Source organism: Equus caballus, chromosome 8 (genome assembly GCF_041296265.1).
Source record: "Equus caballus isolate H_3958 breed thoroughbred chromosome 8, TB-T2T, whole genome shotgun sequence".
Classification (NCBI taxonomy): domain Eukaryota; kingdom Metazoa; phylum Chordata; class Mammalia; order Perissodactyla; family Equidae; genus Equus; species Equus caballus.
Window position 1 is genome coordinate 12,834,623 of NC_091691.1, and position 16,116 is coordinate 12,850,738.

At 45.5% G+C, this 16,116-nt stretch overlaps 1 protein-coding gene across 1 annotated transcript; it reads left to right on the forward strand.

Moving 5' to 3' along the window:
- Nucleotides 1-325: 325 nt before the first annotated feature.
- On the forward strand, nucleotides 326-12,665 carry LOC138915169 (neuroblastoma breakpoint family member 6-like protein). Its single transcript, XM_070219883.1, has 6 exons — nucleotides 326-476; nucleotides 578-787; nucleotides 2,792-2,894; nucleotides 6,406-6,620; nucleotides 11,417-11,468; nucleotides 12,266-12,665. The coding sequence occupies exons 2-6, from the start codon at nucleotides 610-612 to the stop codon at nucleotides 12,576-12,578; spliced, it is 861 nt and encodes a 286-aa protein (XP_070075984.1). The 5' UTR covers nucleotides 326-476; nucleotides 578-609; the 3' UTR covers nucleotides 12,579-12,665.
- Nucleotides 12,666-16,116: the final 3,451 nt, after the last annotated feature.

Sequence of the window (16,116 nt, forward strand, 5' to 3'; positions counted from 1 at the left end):
TTGGGTGACTTCATGACAGCCCTTAAGAAAATAAAACTTGTTGGGAAACTATTTCTGCCTTGATGCTTTTGTAAACATACAAGAACAAACACTGAGAAACTGTTAGGCTTGGATATGTCTTGGAAAGAAATAGGTTGGTACTATCAGCACAAGGGTAGACACCTCTTGAGAGTGGCTGCTTAGGGTGGCCCCATCGGTGCTGACTTTCAGAAGAGACCAGGGGGCCTTGTGTATCCTCGCGGCCTAGGCAACTGGAAGGCAGGGGCTCCTAAGATTCCATGACACCCCCCCACCTTCCAGTTCTGTTATTGCAACTCCAGACCGTTACCTGGCGCGCTGGCTCCTCCCTCTGTCACTCGTGTTGGAGTGTGAGCTAGAGGCAGTGCCTTTGGCTCTGAGCTCTGGCGTCTTGAACCTTGTTTTGGGGGTTACAGACTCTCAAGTGCTGTGGGGTGTTGATCACGTTGTTGCCGACAGTAAGTTAAGAATTCCTGAATCCTCACCCCTCAGTCCTCATTGAACCTATTTGCTTTCACTTGTTTTTAACCCATTCTGTGTTTGGGTCTCTTCTCCCCAGTCCCTGCCCTACCTCTTCTGCCCCACGTCACCATGGCAGTTACTCTCGGCCCTGTGTCTGATCCGGGGGCCGAAATGACCCTCCTGGAAATCAACCAGGAGCTTCAGTCCCAGCTGGAACAAAGCAAACAGGACTTTCGAGACCTCAAACAGAAGTTCCTTGTCTCTGAGTCCACTGCCTACATCCTGGCCAATGAGCTGCAGAAATACAGTAAGTCCTACAGGGTCATGGTCAGCAGAGGGATGAGTGACCACCGTGTTCCCCCTAAGAAACTAAACACTCTCCAGACCTTTTCTTCTGTTCCCTGAGGCAACACAAACTTCATTCTCACCACAGTCCAGGGAAGGTGCAAGTGGGTATTTTACCCTCAGTTTGCTGAGCATGGACAAACCGAGGCCCAAAGAGTTGAGGGACTTTTCCAGATTGGCAGTGAGGTGTAGGGTGGGATTAGGTAAAATGCCAGTGACTGATTCGTGGTGCAGGCACAGCACTGCGTGTTTCCCTCTGGAGCAGGCTAACCTGTTTCTCCCAGCATCCTCCGTGTACGGAATCGGATCCTGCATCACTCTTGGCCTAAGTGTCCGGGACTAATGAGCTCCATCAGTTCAGGCTTCTCTGAGGTCCCACTGGCAAAGCTCTGTGCTCCTTACACTGGGGAGATGGGGTGATGGTACACACCGGGGGAAGCAGGTGATGTTCCCTGCTTTACAGGAGCCTGAAGATGAGTGTGCTCCTCGCTGACACTGTGGTATCCATGAGTGATGCCATCCAGAGACGACCCTGCTGAGCGGGAAGCCGTGCTTCCTGAGCACAGGCTTTTCTTTCTGAGGCCAAGGAAGCCACTTTGCCTCTTGGGGTGAGGTAGAGGGTGTCTCTGGGGAAATGAGAGAATCCGTACCCCCTCTTCTGTGTCTCTCTGAGCTGGTGAACGTTTGGTGATGCAGGACTGCCAGCAGGTCCGGGTGACCTTGAGGGTCTGGGCTGTGAGACATGGCCCAAGTGAGAATGACGCTAAGTGGGGGTGGCCACCAGCCCCAGTAAAAACTCAAACCAGTGTCTGGGACAGGCCCTTCCCTCCCACAGTCAGCCTCGCAATTGGAAGCTCAATCACTTGTTCTGTAAGAGGGGGCTGTGGTGACAGAAGGGATCGTGAGAACAGGGCCTCGTGCCAAACAGAGTGATTAGAAGGGATCTTGACGACTCTGAGTCTGGATGGGTGTTATTTTCCAATAAACCATCGTGGGAGTGGTTAACTTAAAATGACTGATGCAGAGAAAAGTAAACATTGAAACCTGCTATTTAAGAAAGTGAAGAGATGAGGTTTTGAGAAAGGACTAAGTTTTCCTTACAGCTTTTTTTATAGGCATAACATAACTTTAGGAAACAAATTTTGAAGATGATGAAGAAGAAAGATGTCACCCAAGATCTTGTGGTGAGGTCACACAATGCATTGGTGAAGACTGAGCTACTCTTCCTGGGCTCAGATCCAAGCTGTGGCTTTTTCTGAGCCTCACGGTTTCCTCCTCCGTTTGTATGGCGCTGTCATAGTGCCTACTTCTTTGAGCGGTTGCAATGAATCACATGAGTTATTTCTGTAAAGTTACCAGAACAGTTCTTGACACACCGGAAACACTATTTATTAGTTCTTTCTTGTACTACTTGGAATTGAAAACAACCTCTTCAACAGCCTGTGCCTATTTCCTTCAGGGACTGATGGTTATGCCTTGCATTGTTCAGAATTGCATTCATATACAGTTATATTTCATCGTGAAGGTACTTGTCCTTGAAATTCTGAGCTCAGAGGGCCCAACAATCAGTAGGCCCAGGGGCCTTCCCGAGCACACAGGGATCGCCACTTCATGCCGCTGCTTAGTGTTTTACTCAAGAGGCTGCAAGTCTTGGTAAAGTGGCCCAGGACTCGGGGTCAGTCTCAGGGCATGTGAATTCTGAGCTTGAAAAATGTCAGCTAATCTTGTCTGGTCACTTTCTCTGCCTTGGAGCTTCTCTTTGCTCAGCTCTCAAATGAGAAGTGACCAAATGCCATGTATTTGGGAGGCTGAGAAATAGAAGGTGGAAATCTCAGTGGAGAGCCTGGTGCTGGGGTTCTATCTGCCTCTGAGAGAAGAAGATGGAGCCTGCCTCCTCCCTTGCAGGCAGTGACCACAGCAGCATGGCCAGCTTTCCACTGAGGCCTGCCTCTCTGTCTTTCCTCAGAGTCTGGAGCGTGCAAAGACATCATTGAATCGGTGCTGGGGGAGAAGCTGCAGTTCCAGGAGGAGAAGCCCACAGAGAAGTCAACGTTAGCGGAGAAGCTCAAGTAAGCGGGGCTCTGTGCTGGAGGTCTGCTGGGAAGTTGTAGGCATCTCTGAAGGGGGCAAGGAGCAACTCTGGACCAGGAGAATGGCCAAAATTTTCATGGCAGCCACATGCATCCCAATTTTGCATAACACCATTAGAGAACAATAATTGGTAAACTATGGACTCCAATTACTCAAAGGTTCCCTGAGTCTTTTTTTAAAATAAAACTTATTGAGGTGAAATTCACAGAACCTAAAGTTGGCTAAATTCGAGTGAACCATTCAGTGGCATTTAGGACATTCAGGATGTGGTGCAATCACTACCGCATTTACCTTTAATCACAATCACCTCCTGACTGACTACAGTTTGTCAGACTTTCTCTGAAAAAAAGCTGTCTTTCTAAAGGTTTTGAGAAACCTCCAGACTGTTTTCCACAGTGGCTGCACCAATTTATATTCCCAACAACAGTCTAGGAGGGTTTCTTTTTCTCCACCTCTATACGGAATCTAGAAAACAAACCAAACCAAACAAACAGACTCATAGACACAGGAAATAAACTGGTGATTACCAGAGGGAGGAGGGGTTGGGGGTGGGTGAAATGGGTGAAGGGGATTAAGAGGTACAACCTTCCAGTTACAAAATAAGTAAGTCATGGGGTTGGAATGTAGAGCACAGGGACGGTAGTCCACAATATTGGAACAACTTTGCATGGTGACAGTCTTACATCTATTTCGTTTACCCGTTCTCAAGAGTTATATTTACATCGTCCACAAAAACCTCATGAGACATTAAACAAAATCAGCTGTTATTCTAAGTTATTACTCTTGTTGACAAATTTTGTAACAGAGAACATGAGCTCATTTGACGAGTAAACCCAGGCTGTATGTCTGCATTATATCCACTGCCGATAACTCTGAGAACATGTCTATTTTAAATCAAACCAGCACACTTAAACAGGCTTTGATTTCCCAAAGTTCATTTTAGATCCTGTTAAATAGCTTTGTCTTTCAGGAGGTTCTGTATATTAATTAAAGACTGTGTTCCGTTCTAAGAGATTTTGAATCCTGTCTTTGAAGGGTGACCCCTCAGGTGGACTCATCTGAAGCAGAGGTTCCCCAGAGTGGCCATTATAATTCCAAATTATCTCAAAAGTTTGCCTATTTTCAGCTGTTTAGTTTCAGATCAGGCATTTTGGGGGAGTTGAAGTGGCAAATCTCAGTGAGAGAAGAGAAAGCAGCATCAGGCTTGGCTTCTGCCCTGGCATGTTCAATTATTTAACCATTTTTCTCTTAAAGAGGCAGTAAAATATTTCTTATTTTCTTTAGAAGCATCAAAAGATTAAAATAGGCTTCCTGTTGTAGCTGGCTTGTTCCGATTGCATGTATCGGTTTGAGTAAACTGAAACTGCCTCATTTTGGCCATTGTAAAGTGAGAGCTCCTCTGTATGCTCGATTTGCAGAGCCTGAAGGGTGGGTTTATGAGCTCTTGCAATATCAGGCAAGGGACACGTTCCCCAGCAACACATAATGTTTATTCCCACTACAGAATCCATAATGCAATGCAGCAAAACAGATGTAATTGTTTTATAGAAGGTCTATTTACATACACCAACTTGGACAAACCTTTATCTTTATTTTTTCAACTCTTGTACCCCTAATTATAACTTATATTAGAATTTCACTCACAAGTTTTGGTATTACAGTGTTATGTAGGGAATGCATTCTCAGCTAGGCATAATATTTAACCCCAAAAAAGCATCCAGGCAAAGTTGACGTAATCTCCTCATGTAATATTAGGGTAAACACTTTAATCTTTATACTTGTACCAACCTGAGCAGCCTAATTGTTGCCCCAAACAAGTGTTGATAAGTTTCTCGCTGTGATTTCTGCCTACTTACTTTTAAAATTTTTTTCAAACTGGAAGAAATAGAACAAGTTTGTCTGATATTCTTGAATGTTGGGGGCCAATCTGGGGTCCCTTTAGCCCATCGAACCTTAGGCAGTGTTTTAGTCAAAGCTTCATTTTGACTGTATTTGCGTCTGTTCTATTCACCCTGCTCTTTCTTTTTAATGACTAAAGATTGCCATCCTGTTGGAGTGAGTGAGTTCTGTCACTCTTCCCTTCTTCACTTCTCTTTGTTAACTTGATGTTTCCATTTGCATCTGTGAGACCACAAGAAGAAGCTGAGACCCCAAATTTGATTATGTTTTTGAGATTAGTCGTTGTATTTTCCTTTTAATTTGGTGTTTCATAGGGACCAGTAAAACAGCTCTTTATGAAGAGAGCTCTCTAAAAGTTTTCTAACTTAAAGATCCATTGTTTGGCCATCTTCTCTCCAGAGTTTCAAGAATATTGTGGTCAAACAGTGTCACAAAAGAAAACCACCCGTTTCAGACATTGGCTTCTAACTATAATTAGACCATCTACTCAGAATTAACCCCAATGGGCTCTGCTTGGTGACAGACAGCATGTTTCCCATTCCGATACACAGCGACAGAGAGACACTCAGATCCAGACACAGAAATACCAGACACCAGTGAACCAATTCCCAGATGGAGGGTAGAAAGTCCTACAACTGTTCCCACTCCAAATGCGCGCCCAGACGGCCCCTCCGTGAATGGAAAGGACCCAAGTTGGCACTTCCGTGAACGGAGGGTCCCCAAAAGAGGGGAAGGAAGTTCATGGGCATCTCTGAGGCAACTTACTCTATTTCAGAGTCCATCGACTTCCCAGAAGGAAGAAGCAGCAAACAAACCAATCTAGAATCTGTTTCCTCACCATAAGAAAATGGGCCTAGGGTCAGTGGCTCCGAGACAGATGGAAAGTACTGAGGGCAGTCCCTAGGGCAAATGACCGAGGTGGCTGCAGGACTGCTTCCCAGGAAATCCCAGTTGGCCTGGGGCCATGGACCCATGGGCAAGAGCCTTCTGGTTGGCTCATCAAATTTTACCACCTACAAACATCGGTTCTTTACCCGCCACACAAGAGGGGCCCAATAAAAACTGGAACACCAGGCTTAAGGCAAGGAGAGGGTTGTTATTTCGGGTGACATGAGCCAGGAGATGAGAGGGAGCCCTCACATTTGTCTCATTTCATCTCGTCTCACCGAAAGAGGGGACGTGAGTGTTTTTAAAGGTGTGTGAGGATTGTGGCTGCTTGTAGATGGTGGGGGGACTCAGTGGCCTTGCTGGTCAGAACTTTCCCACCAGCCTGCATTCGGCCTTGGGACACTGTTTGCAGGGGGGAGGAGGAGATGACAGGGAACCCAGGTGCTTTGTCTCCATGGTGGGTAGAGTATTCTGGAGCCAGGGAGTAAGCGGGGAAAGAGTGCTTTGGTGTTAGCCCCACATATGCTGGGTTTAATGGAGGGGAACTGATAGCAGGCTGGCAGCAGCAGGTCACCATACATGTGCCAGAATTCTGCTACAATAGCTCCTTGGGGATGTTCTCACACAAATCTCCATGAAAAATCTTATAACCTATGGTTCGACTCTTTGCATGTTTAAATGGTCTCTTCTGTGCCACCTTAGGAAATACGATGTCCTAATCCAAGATCAGGCTCGAGAGCTGGCCCAGTTACGGCAAACGATAGAGAAAGGCAGAGAAGTCTCTGTGCTCCTCAAGCAGCACCTCAGGAACCTTCTCACCCACGATGACCCTACCAACTTCCAGGGTCAGGGCTTTCAAGAACGACTGGCTGAGGGCCGCAGGCTGGTGGAGCGCCTTGCCCGAAAGCTCAGCCCAGGTAAGGCGGTCATAGGCCCTGACTGCACTGAGCTGCTCCAAGAGATTCCACTCACGAGGATTTTTTTTTTTTTAACCAGTCGTTCTGGTTTCCATGTCCCATTTGGGGCCATCACAGGAGCAGCACTGGCAGGGTGGGAACAGAGAGGAGAAATGCACTGGGTACAGGCCACAGTGGTCCAACTAGAGGTTTCTTTCCTGATGGACGGTGAATCACATTAATTGATTTTTGAGTGTTGAACCCCCTTTTCATAGCTGGAATCAATCTCACTTGGTTGTGGTGTATAATTCTTTGTATACTTTCTTGGATTCAATCTGTCAAATCTTGTTGATGATTTTTGCACCTATGTTCGTGAAACTTATTGGCCTGGAGTGTTCCTTTTTGTAACATCTTTGTCTGGTTTTTGTATTAGGAGAATGTTGACTTCATAGAATGTGTTAGGATGTATTCCCTCTGTTTCTATTTTCTGGAAGAGATGGTAGACAACTGGCCTAATTTCTTCCTTAAATATTTGATAGAATTCACCAGTGAATTTATCTGGGCCTGGTGCTTTCTGTTTGGGAAGATTCTTTTGTTGTTTCAATTTCTGTAGTAGATATAAGCCTATTCAGATGATCTGTTTCTCCTTGTGGGAATTCTGGTAGATTGTGTGTTTCAAGTAATGGATGCATTTCAAACTTCAGGGCACAGATTGGTTCCTAACATTCCTTGATTATCCATTTGATGTCCATGGGATCAGTAGTGCCAGTCCCTCTTTCACTTCTCATATGAGTAATCTGTATCTTCTGTCTTCTCATTCCTTCTCAGCATAGTGCCTGCCCTAGAGAATGTTCCATGTGAGCTTGAGAAGAATCTGTGTTCTTCCCTCGTTTGATGAAGAATTGTAGAAGTGTCGATTCTATCAAGTTGATTGATGGTGCTGTTTATTTCAACTCTATCCTTCCTGATTTTCTGCCTGCTGCATCTCTCTGTTTCTGACAGAGGGGTGTTGAAATCTCCAACTGTAATACCGGATTCATCTACTTCTCCTTGCAGCTCTCACTTTTTGCCTCAGTTATTTTCGTGCTCTTCTCCTAGGTGCAGCTTAAAAACTGTTATGTCTTTGGAGAATGGACCCCGTTTTGTTACGTGACACCCCTCTTTATCCCTGATCATTTTCATTGGTCTGAAGTCTGCTTTGTCTGAAATTGTTTGAGCTACTGCAGCTTTGTTTTGATCAGTGATAGCGTGGTCTATCTTTCTCCATCCTGTTTCTCTTATTCTATCTGTGCCTTTTTATTTAAAGTGGATATCTTGTACACATCATCTAATTAAGTCTTATTTTTTCATCCGCTCTGACAGTCTTTCTTTTAATTGGTGCATTTATTTTTTTTATTTTTTATTTTTTAAAGATTTTATTTTTTCCCTTTTTCTCCCCAAAGCCCCCCAGTACATAGTTGTATATTCTTCGTTGTGGGTCCTTCTAGCTGTAGCATGTGGGACGCCGCCTCAGCGTGGTTTGATGAGCAGTGTCATGTCTGTGCCCAGGATTCGAACCAACGAAACACTGGGCCACCTGCAGCGGAGCGCACAGACTTAACCACTCGGCCGCGGGGCCAGCCCCTTAATTGGTGCATTTAGACCACTGACTTGGAAGGTTTTTGTTGATATACTTGGATTAACGTCTACCATATTAGTTACTGTTTTATATTCATTGTTCTCTTCCTGGTTTCTTTTTTTTGTGTTCCACTCTTTTTCCGTCTTCTCTGGTTGTGAAAAAGAATTTTACGTGATTCCGTTTTTTCCTCCTCTCTTGGCATGTCAACTGTACTCTTATTTTTTCTTTCTTCTTTTTCAGGAGTTGCCCTGGAGTTTGCAATGTACATTTAAAAATCATCCAAGTGCTCTTTCAAAGAACAGTGTACTGTTTCATGGCTAACACAAGTGCCTAATAACACAGTATTCCCAATTCATTCCACCCATCTGTTAGAGCATTACTGTCATTCATTTCACTTATCCATAAGCTGCTTATCCAAATCCATTATTGCTACTATTGTTTTGAACAGTTATCAGTTAGATCAATCAAGAAAAAGACAAATAAATTATTGTATTTGAATTCATTGCTTCAAAATGCTCTTCCTTTCTTTGTGTAGATCCCACTTTCTGACTTATATCATTTTCCTTTGTTCTGAGGAAGTTCTTTGAACATTTCTTGCAAGGCAGGCCTACTGGTGACAAATTCCTTCAATTCTTCTTTGTCTAGGAATGTTGCCTTTTTCTCTTGCTGATGAAGGATAATTTACTGGATACAGAATTCAAGGTGTGTGGGGTGTCTTCCTTATACTCCCTTCTCTTCTTGCTTGCATGGTTTCAGAGAAGTCTGATATACCTCTTATCCTTACTCTTCTCTGGGTAAGGTATTTTTCCCTCTGCTTTCATTTAGACTTTTCTTTTGTCTTTGATTTTCTGCATTTTGAATATGACATTCTTTCCTAGGTGTATACATTTTGGTATTTCCCTGGTTGCTATTCTCTGAGCTTCCTGGATCTGTGGTTCAATGTCTATAATTAATTTTAGGGGATGCTGGCCCCACGGCCAAGAGGTTAAGTTCACACGCTCCACTCGGCAGTGCAGGGTTTCACTGATTCAGATCCTGGATGCGTACATGGCGCTTCTCATTAAACCATAATGGGGCGGGATCACATATGCCACAACTAAAAGAACCCAGAGTAGAATGTACAACTATGTACTGGGGGGATGTGTGGAGAAAAGGCAGAAGAAAAAAAGAAGATTGGGAACAGTTGTTAGCTCAGGTGCCAATATTAAAAAAAAAAAAACAAAAAAAAACCTTTGGGTGGCAAAAACTGAAAAAATTTTTAGGAAATTCTCAGTCATTATTGCTTCAAATGCTTCTTGTGTGCTCCTTCTGATAGTCACGTTACACATATTTACACCTCTTGTGATTGTTCCACAGTTCTTGGATCATCTCTTCCTTTTCATTCTTTTTCCTCTTTGCATTTCAGTTTTAGAAATTTCTCTCGATATTTCTCCAAGCTCGCAGGTTCTTTGCTCAGCCGTGTCCAGTGTATTGTTGAACCTCTAAGGCACTCTCCATTTCTGTCCCAGTGTTTTTCATTTCTACCATCTCCTTTGGATTCTTTCTTAGACTTCCCATCTTTCTACTTACCTTCCCCTTATGTTCCTGCATGCTGTCCACCTTTCCCTTTGGAGCCGTTAGCATGTTAATCACTGTCATTTTAAATTCCTGCTCTAGTAATTCCACCATGTCTGCCATATTGGAGCCTGGTTCTAATGCTTAGTTTCTTTCCTCAAACTGTGTTTTTTTGGTCTGATAGTGTATCTTTTAATGTTTTGTTAAAAGCCAAACATGATATACTGGGTAAAGGATTTGAGGTAAGTAGGCCTTAGTGTGAAGTTTTGTCTTTATCTGGCTAGGGGTTAGGCTGGGTTTCCTGTTTATTGGAGCTGTAGATGTCAGAGGCTTAAGTCTCCTCTGGAATTCTTGGTTTTGTGTTCTCAGCTCTCTTGAGTGTCCCTGGTGATTTCTGCTTAAATGAGGCCTGAGAACGTGCAGTTCTTTCAGTTGTTTCCTTTCCGTTATATTCCCCTGTTATCATCTAGGATCCCTATGGATGTGCTGGTAAGATGTGTGTGTGTGTGTGTGTGTGTGTGTGTGTGGAAACATTCTGTAGTCCTAAGATCAGGGCTCAGTCTTTGAGTCAGCCTGGGTCCCTGGGCTGTGGCCTTCACAAGAGCTTCTCAGGGTTCACCTTCCAGGTGCCCTCGATGGAAAAGGAAGGCTAGAGGGGCTGGAGTTGGGCATTTCCTTTCCCCAAGGTCAGTTGGGTTGTGGTAATATCCCAGTTGGTTAGGCTCTGGTCAAATAGTTTCTTTGAGAGCAGGCTTTGTCAAGAAAAACAAAATGCTCCGGATCTATCTCCCAATAGCTACTTTCATCTCACTCTGCCAGAGGTGTAAGGAGATTTTTCTCTAGTCTTCACTGTGAGAAACTGATAGGGCTCCTGGACAAAAAACTCTCCAGAACTCTTGGGTTTCTCCCACGACTGGGCCCCCTGATGCTTTTAACTCAAACTTCTCCACACTGAGTCTCCAGAAATTAGTCAATTACCTGCTAAGTTTTCCTCCTCTGGTCCTGGCTCCTGCCTAGGTTTCTGCTTCAATAGGTTGTAATTCTCTTTGTTTGCCTAGCCTGTTTGTATGTCCAGTTTGGGGGGCAGTGGTTTGCTCTCTGACCTTCATTCTCTGACGGATCGAAGAAGAGTGGTCGATTTCCAGTTTGTTCAGCTACTTTGTTGTGAGGACAGGAGTGATGACTTCCAAGATCCTTACATGTGGGACCAGAAACTGGAAGTCTCTTTAGACATCTTGAGGGGAGACTGAGAGGCTTGTTTATGGTCTCCTTAGAGAAAGTTCCCACTGTGCCTGACAGCCAGCTTTACGTCAAGACAAATGATACAGTTGTAGAAGTCCAGAGGGAATCTGGACAAGTACATGGTGATCTTGGGAACAAAAGACACGTCTAACATTTTTTCCAGGTTCACGTAGAGCATGCCATCAGGGAAACTGTGTCTGACGGATCATAAGAACAAGAAAGGGCATTCATTTAATACAAAGAAGAGACCTTTCAGTACGATTCTCTCAGTGTATCCTGAAATTGCAGTTGGGGATTTATGTCTTCATGACCAGACAGGCCATTGTGTTTACAATGGGTGGCATGGAACTCCTTAGTGCCTGCTGGACATTTCTGAATTTGGAATTTCTGAATTTTTCTGCAGAAAATCACGCAGAGCAGGAGAACAAAGAAGAAAAAGCATCAATGGACCCCAGGTAACAAGGAATGATCAGGGCCTGGAAGAGGATGGGTAAAATAAGAGGATGGTTCCCAAATAAAGACCGAGAGGCCAACACTAGCCACAGATTTCTAAGGCAAAAGTGACAGGAACTGCTGGTTAAATTATTCCATTCACTCAAGCGATCAGGAAATAGCCTTCTACAAAGGTTGTCATTTGCTTTTGTGATACTTGTTATACTTTCGTAAGGGAAATTAACCCGTCTCAGGGAATTTGTTGTAGTCACAGAATCCATCTGCTCTCTCCTCTGTGGCTAAACCTAAGATGAGATGGATATCTGCTTTCTGCATGGTGGACTTTAGCTTGTTGGCATGCATTTCATAGCAAGAAATGTAATTAGACCAAAACAATCATGTCCCGTCACAATATTGATAGAAAGAAGTCTAGAAGGCACAAGGTCTCTGGGCATCTACAACATGTCAGGAACGTGTACTCCTTGGGTGGCAGTATGTAAAATTCAACACCATTTCTGCACGCGGTTGAGCCACTGTTCTGGTTCTCTGTGTCTGCTGAGTGCCATTGCTGTACCATCCAGGTAGAGTTGATTCTCCTTCCTCATTGTGTGCTATCTGGCCAGTTCACTGAGCGCCCACTCCCCTCGCTCCTGCCCTCAGGGGCAGCCAGACCATGCCCTCATCATAGGAGGATTGTTTTCTTTCTCTTTGAGGGGACTGTCCCTCACTTTCTGTGACCACTCTCTCTACCACCAATCAGGACCACGTGGGACTCTGGCATCCGATCCTTCTTGGTTTCATCGTATCCTTTTTCCCCTAGCCTGAGCACAGAGCTCCAGGAAAAAGAGAGTGTGAATGAAGCCCTGAAGGGGTCAGTGGATGAAGGCCCTGTGACTTTTTCCAGTCACCAGTACCCGTCTGGTTCCCACGAGCCTCCCAGCACCAAGGTTTTCTTGTCTGAGGAGCACGAAGACGTCTCTGCTCTGGTTGCAGCTACTGACTACTCCCATCAACAGGAGAAGAAGGCTCCAACAGGTCTCCCAGGTAGTGTCCAATTCATGTTACCCACGTTCCTGTCCAGCTCAAGATATGTCATCTCTTCAGTCTGGCCCTGGAGACTTAACTTGGTTTGAATCAGAATCTAGGACTCAGTTTAACCACACACATCAGGTGGGTGAGGTAGTTCAACACTCTTGCGAGTCCCAGGCCAAATCTCTGTCATCCCCGTTGCCATGCCCGCTCCACTGCAAACAGCAGTCTCTGTCTCCTCTAAGTTGGTTTATCCCCAGTAGGGAGCCATCTAAGCGTCAAAAGATAAACACCTCTTGAATGTGTCTGGAAATTTACCACCCGGGGCGTGGTGTGAACCCTGGCACCCTCCACCACTTTGAATAGCAAGAATCCTGTTCTCTAGGTGGCACCCTAGATTCTTTCCTCTTTAGGAGTGATTAAATTCCATCCATCAGTCTAGTCTCGGTGTAGAACTTCCTCCAAACCAACAGCAGCCAGCATATCTGATGGAATAAGAGCTGAATCTTGCCACAGCCTTTCCAGAAAGCAACTAGATGAGCTCCTCATGACCTCGGGAAGAATATGTTGAACCCTTTGCCCAGGTTCAGGGAGGAGAACTTTGTTGTATTGATCTGCCAATTCAGAGACAGTCTGCCCTATGACTCAGGAAAGGAAGCCTGGTCCCTTTTCAGAAGACACAACCCGAGGCCTCCTGGAATATTCTGACACTATCCTGTTCTCACGCTGAGAAGACTTATGTCCCTGTGTTCAAACAGGCCCCTGGGTTGGTAATGTGTCAAGAAGCAACTTTTTATGATGACTGGCCCTGTCCAAATTTATTTGCAGAAACTCAAAAAGATCAGAAGGATGAGGAAAGAGATGAGCCAACAGCCCCCAGGTAACTGGTAATCCTGGTTGTGAAAGCAATGGTGACATCTGAAGACCTCAAATCCAGGGAGAATTAGAAAGTACCAGGAGACCTATTTCATCCCATCACACTACCACGAATCACCCCTCTTAAGAATGCTGTCTGTTTTCTTGGGACTTGTCCTGTTAGTTTCCACGTGGTATTAATTTCTCAAGTTTAGGGACCTAGAATCAGCTTGACACAAGGCAAACTAACCAATCTTAGAGATTTCCTGCACTCAGAGAGACCACGTGTCCTCTCTTGTTTGGGGAAAACTAAGATAAGTTGCATAACTTCTGTCTGCACATTTGGCCTGTTCAACGGTGAGGATTTCATAGCACAACATACAGCTCGACAAAAATGTGTCTATGGTCTTACAGTATTGAGAGAAACAGGCCTAGAAGGCACGAGATGTCTGGGAGCCCACAATGCCCCGGGAGCCTTTACTCACCGGGCCTCTGTAAGAAAAGTGGCACAGAAGTTATGCTTTGGAGTTGTAGGAACTCCTGTGGTTCTCGTTGTGTGCTCTGTGTCATGACTGCGCCATAGAGGAGAGCTGAGTCTCCTTCCTCATTAACTCGTTATCTGGACGGGGCAGTGAGCACCTGCTGCCCTCCCTCCCCCCACCACGGCAGCCTCACTTAGTTGCAGTCAGAGGAGGACTGTTATCTTCTTCCTGTTTCAAGGGATGCCCTCTTTACCTTCTGTGACCTCTCCCTTAGTCTTCCAATCAGAACCAGTGGGGAAGTTGCGGTGTCCAGTCTTTCCTCGTTTAATATTCTGTTATCTTTGTGCCTCTGGGCTCGGCAGGGAGCTGCAGGAGGAGGAGGAAATGGATGACGCGTGTCAGGATTCTTTGGATGAAAAGTATTTGGCTCTTTCCAGTCACCATGACTTGTCTGACTCCTGCCACCCTCCCGACAGTCCCACCCTCCCATCTGATGAGCATGAAATCTGCTCTCGTCTGGTTGGAGCCCGTGAGTACTCTATTGGAAGGAGGACAAGCCCCGAATGGTCTCCCAGGTAGCCCCCATGTTCTTTGTGCTCACACCTCTGTCCAGGTACAGAAATGTCTCTTTGATGGCAGGCCTTGGAGACCCATCTTGGTTTCAGTCAGAATCTAGGACTCAGTTGTAAGCACACACATCGGGTGGGTCAGATAGATCAACACTCTTGCGAGTCCCAGGCCAAATCTCTGTCATCCCCGTTGCCATGCCCGCTCCACTGCAAACAGCAGTCTCTGTCTCCTCTAAGTTGGTTTATCCCCAGTAGGGAGCCATCTAAGCGTCAAAAGATAAACACCTCTTGAATGTGTCTGGAAATTTACCACCCGGGGCGTGGTGTGAACCCTGGCACCCTCCACCACTTTGAATAGCAAGAATCCTGTTCTCTAGGTGGCACCCTAGATTCTTTCCTCTTTAGGAGTGATTAAATTCCATCCATCAGTCTAGTCTCGGTGTAGAACTTCCTCCAAACCAACAGCAGCCAGCATATCTGATGGAATAAGAGCTGAATCTTGCCACAGCCTTTCCAGAAAGCAACTAGATGAGCTCCTCATGACCTCGGGAAGAATATGTTGAACCCTTTGCCCAGGTTCAGGGAGGAGAACTTTGTTGTATTGATCTGCCAATTCAGAGACAGTCTGCCCTATGACTCAGGAAAGGAAGCCTGGTCCCTTTTCAGAAGACACAACCCGAGGCCTCCTGGAATATTCTGACACTATCCTGTTCTCACGCTGAGAAGACTTATGTCCCTGTGTTCAAACAGGCCCCTGGGTTGGTAATGTGTCAAGAAGCAACTTTTTATGATGACTGGCCCTGTCCAAATTTATTTGCAGAAACTCAAAAAGATCAGAAGGATGAGGAAAGAGATGAGCCAACAGCCCCCAGGTAACTGGTAATCCTGGTTGTGAAAGCAATGGTGACATCTGAAGACCTCAAATCCAGGGAGAATTAGAAAGTACCAGGAGACCTGTTTCATCCCATCACACTACCACGAATCACCCCTCTTAAGAATGCTGTCTGTTTTCTTGGGACTTGTCCTGTTAGTTTCCACGTGGTATTAATTTCTCAAGTTTAGGGACCTAGAATCAGCTTGACACAAGGCAAACTAACCAATCTTAGAGATTTCCTGCACTCAGGGAGACCACGTGTCCTCTCTTGTTTGGGGAAAACTAAGATAAGTTGCATAACTTCTGTCTGCACATTTGGCCTGTTCAACGGTGAGGATTTCATAGCACAACATACAGCTCGACAAAAATGTGTCTATGGTCTTACAGTATTGAGAGAAACAGGCCTAGAAGGCACGAGATGTCTGGGAGCCCACAATGCCCCGGGAGCCTTTACTCACCGGGCCTCTGTAAGAAAAGTGGCACAGAAGTTATGCTTTGGAGTTGTAGGAACTCCTGTGGTTCTCGTTGTGTGCTCTGTGTCATGACTGCGCCATAGAGGAGAGCTGAGTCTCCTTCCTCATTAACTCGTTATCTGGACGGGGCAGTGAGCACCTGCTGCCCTCTCTCCCCCCACCACGGCAGCCTCACTTAGTTGCAGTCAGAGGAGGACTGTTATCTTCTTCCTGTTTCAAGGGATGCCCTCTTTACCTTCTGTGACCTCTCCCTTAGTCTTCCAATCAGAACCAGTGGGGAAGTTGCGGTGTCCGGTCTTTCCTCGTTTAATATTCTGTTATCTTTGTGCCTCTGGGCTCGGCAGGGAGCTGCAGGAGGAGGAGGAAATGGATGACGCGTGTCAGGATTC

Bases quoted from the DNA above. Each gene is read 5' to 3' on its own strand.
- LOC138915169 (XM_070219883.1), top strand. From the start codon at position 610: ATGGCAGTTACTCTCGGCCCTGTGTCTGATCCGGGGGCCGAAATGACC. The intron at 6,621-11,416 runs GTAAGGCGGTCA...ATTTTTCTGCAG, and splicing joins TGCCCGAAAGCTCAGCCCAG to AAAATCACGCAGAGCAGGAG. The intron at 11,469-12,265 runs GTAACAAGGAAT...TTTTTCCCCTAG, and splicing joins AAAGCATCAATGGACCCCAG to CCTGAGCACAGAGCTCCAGG.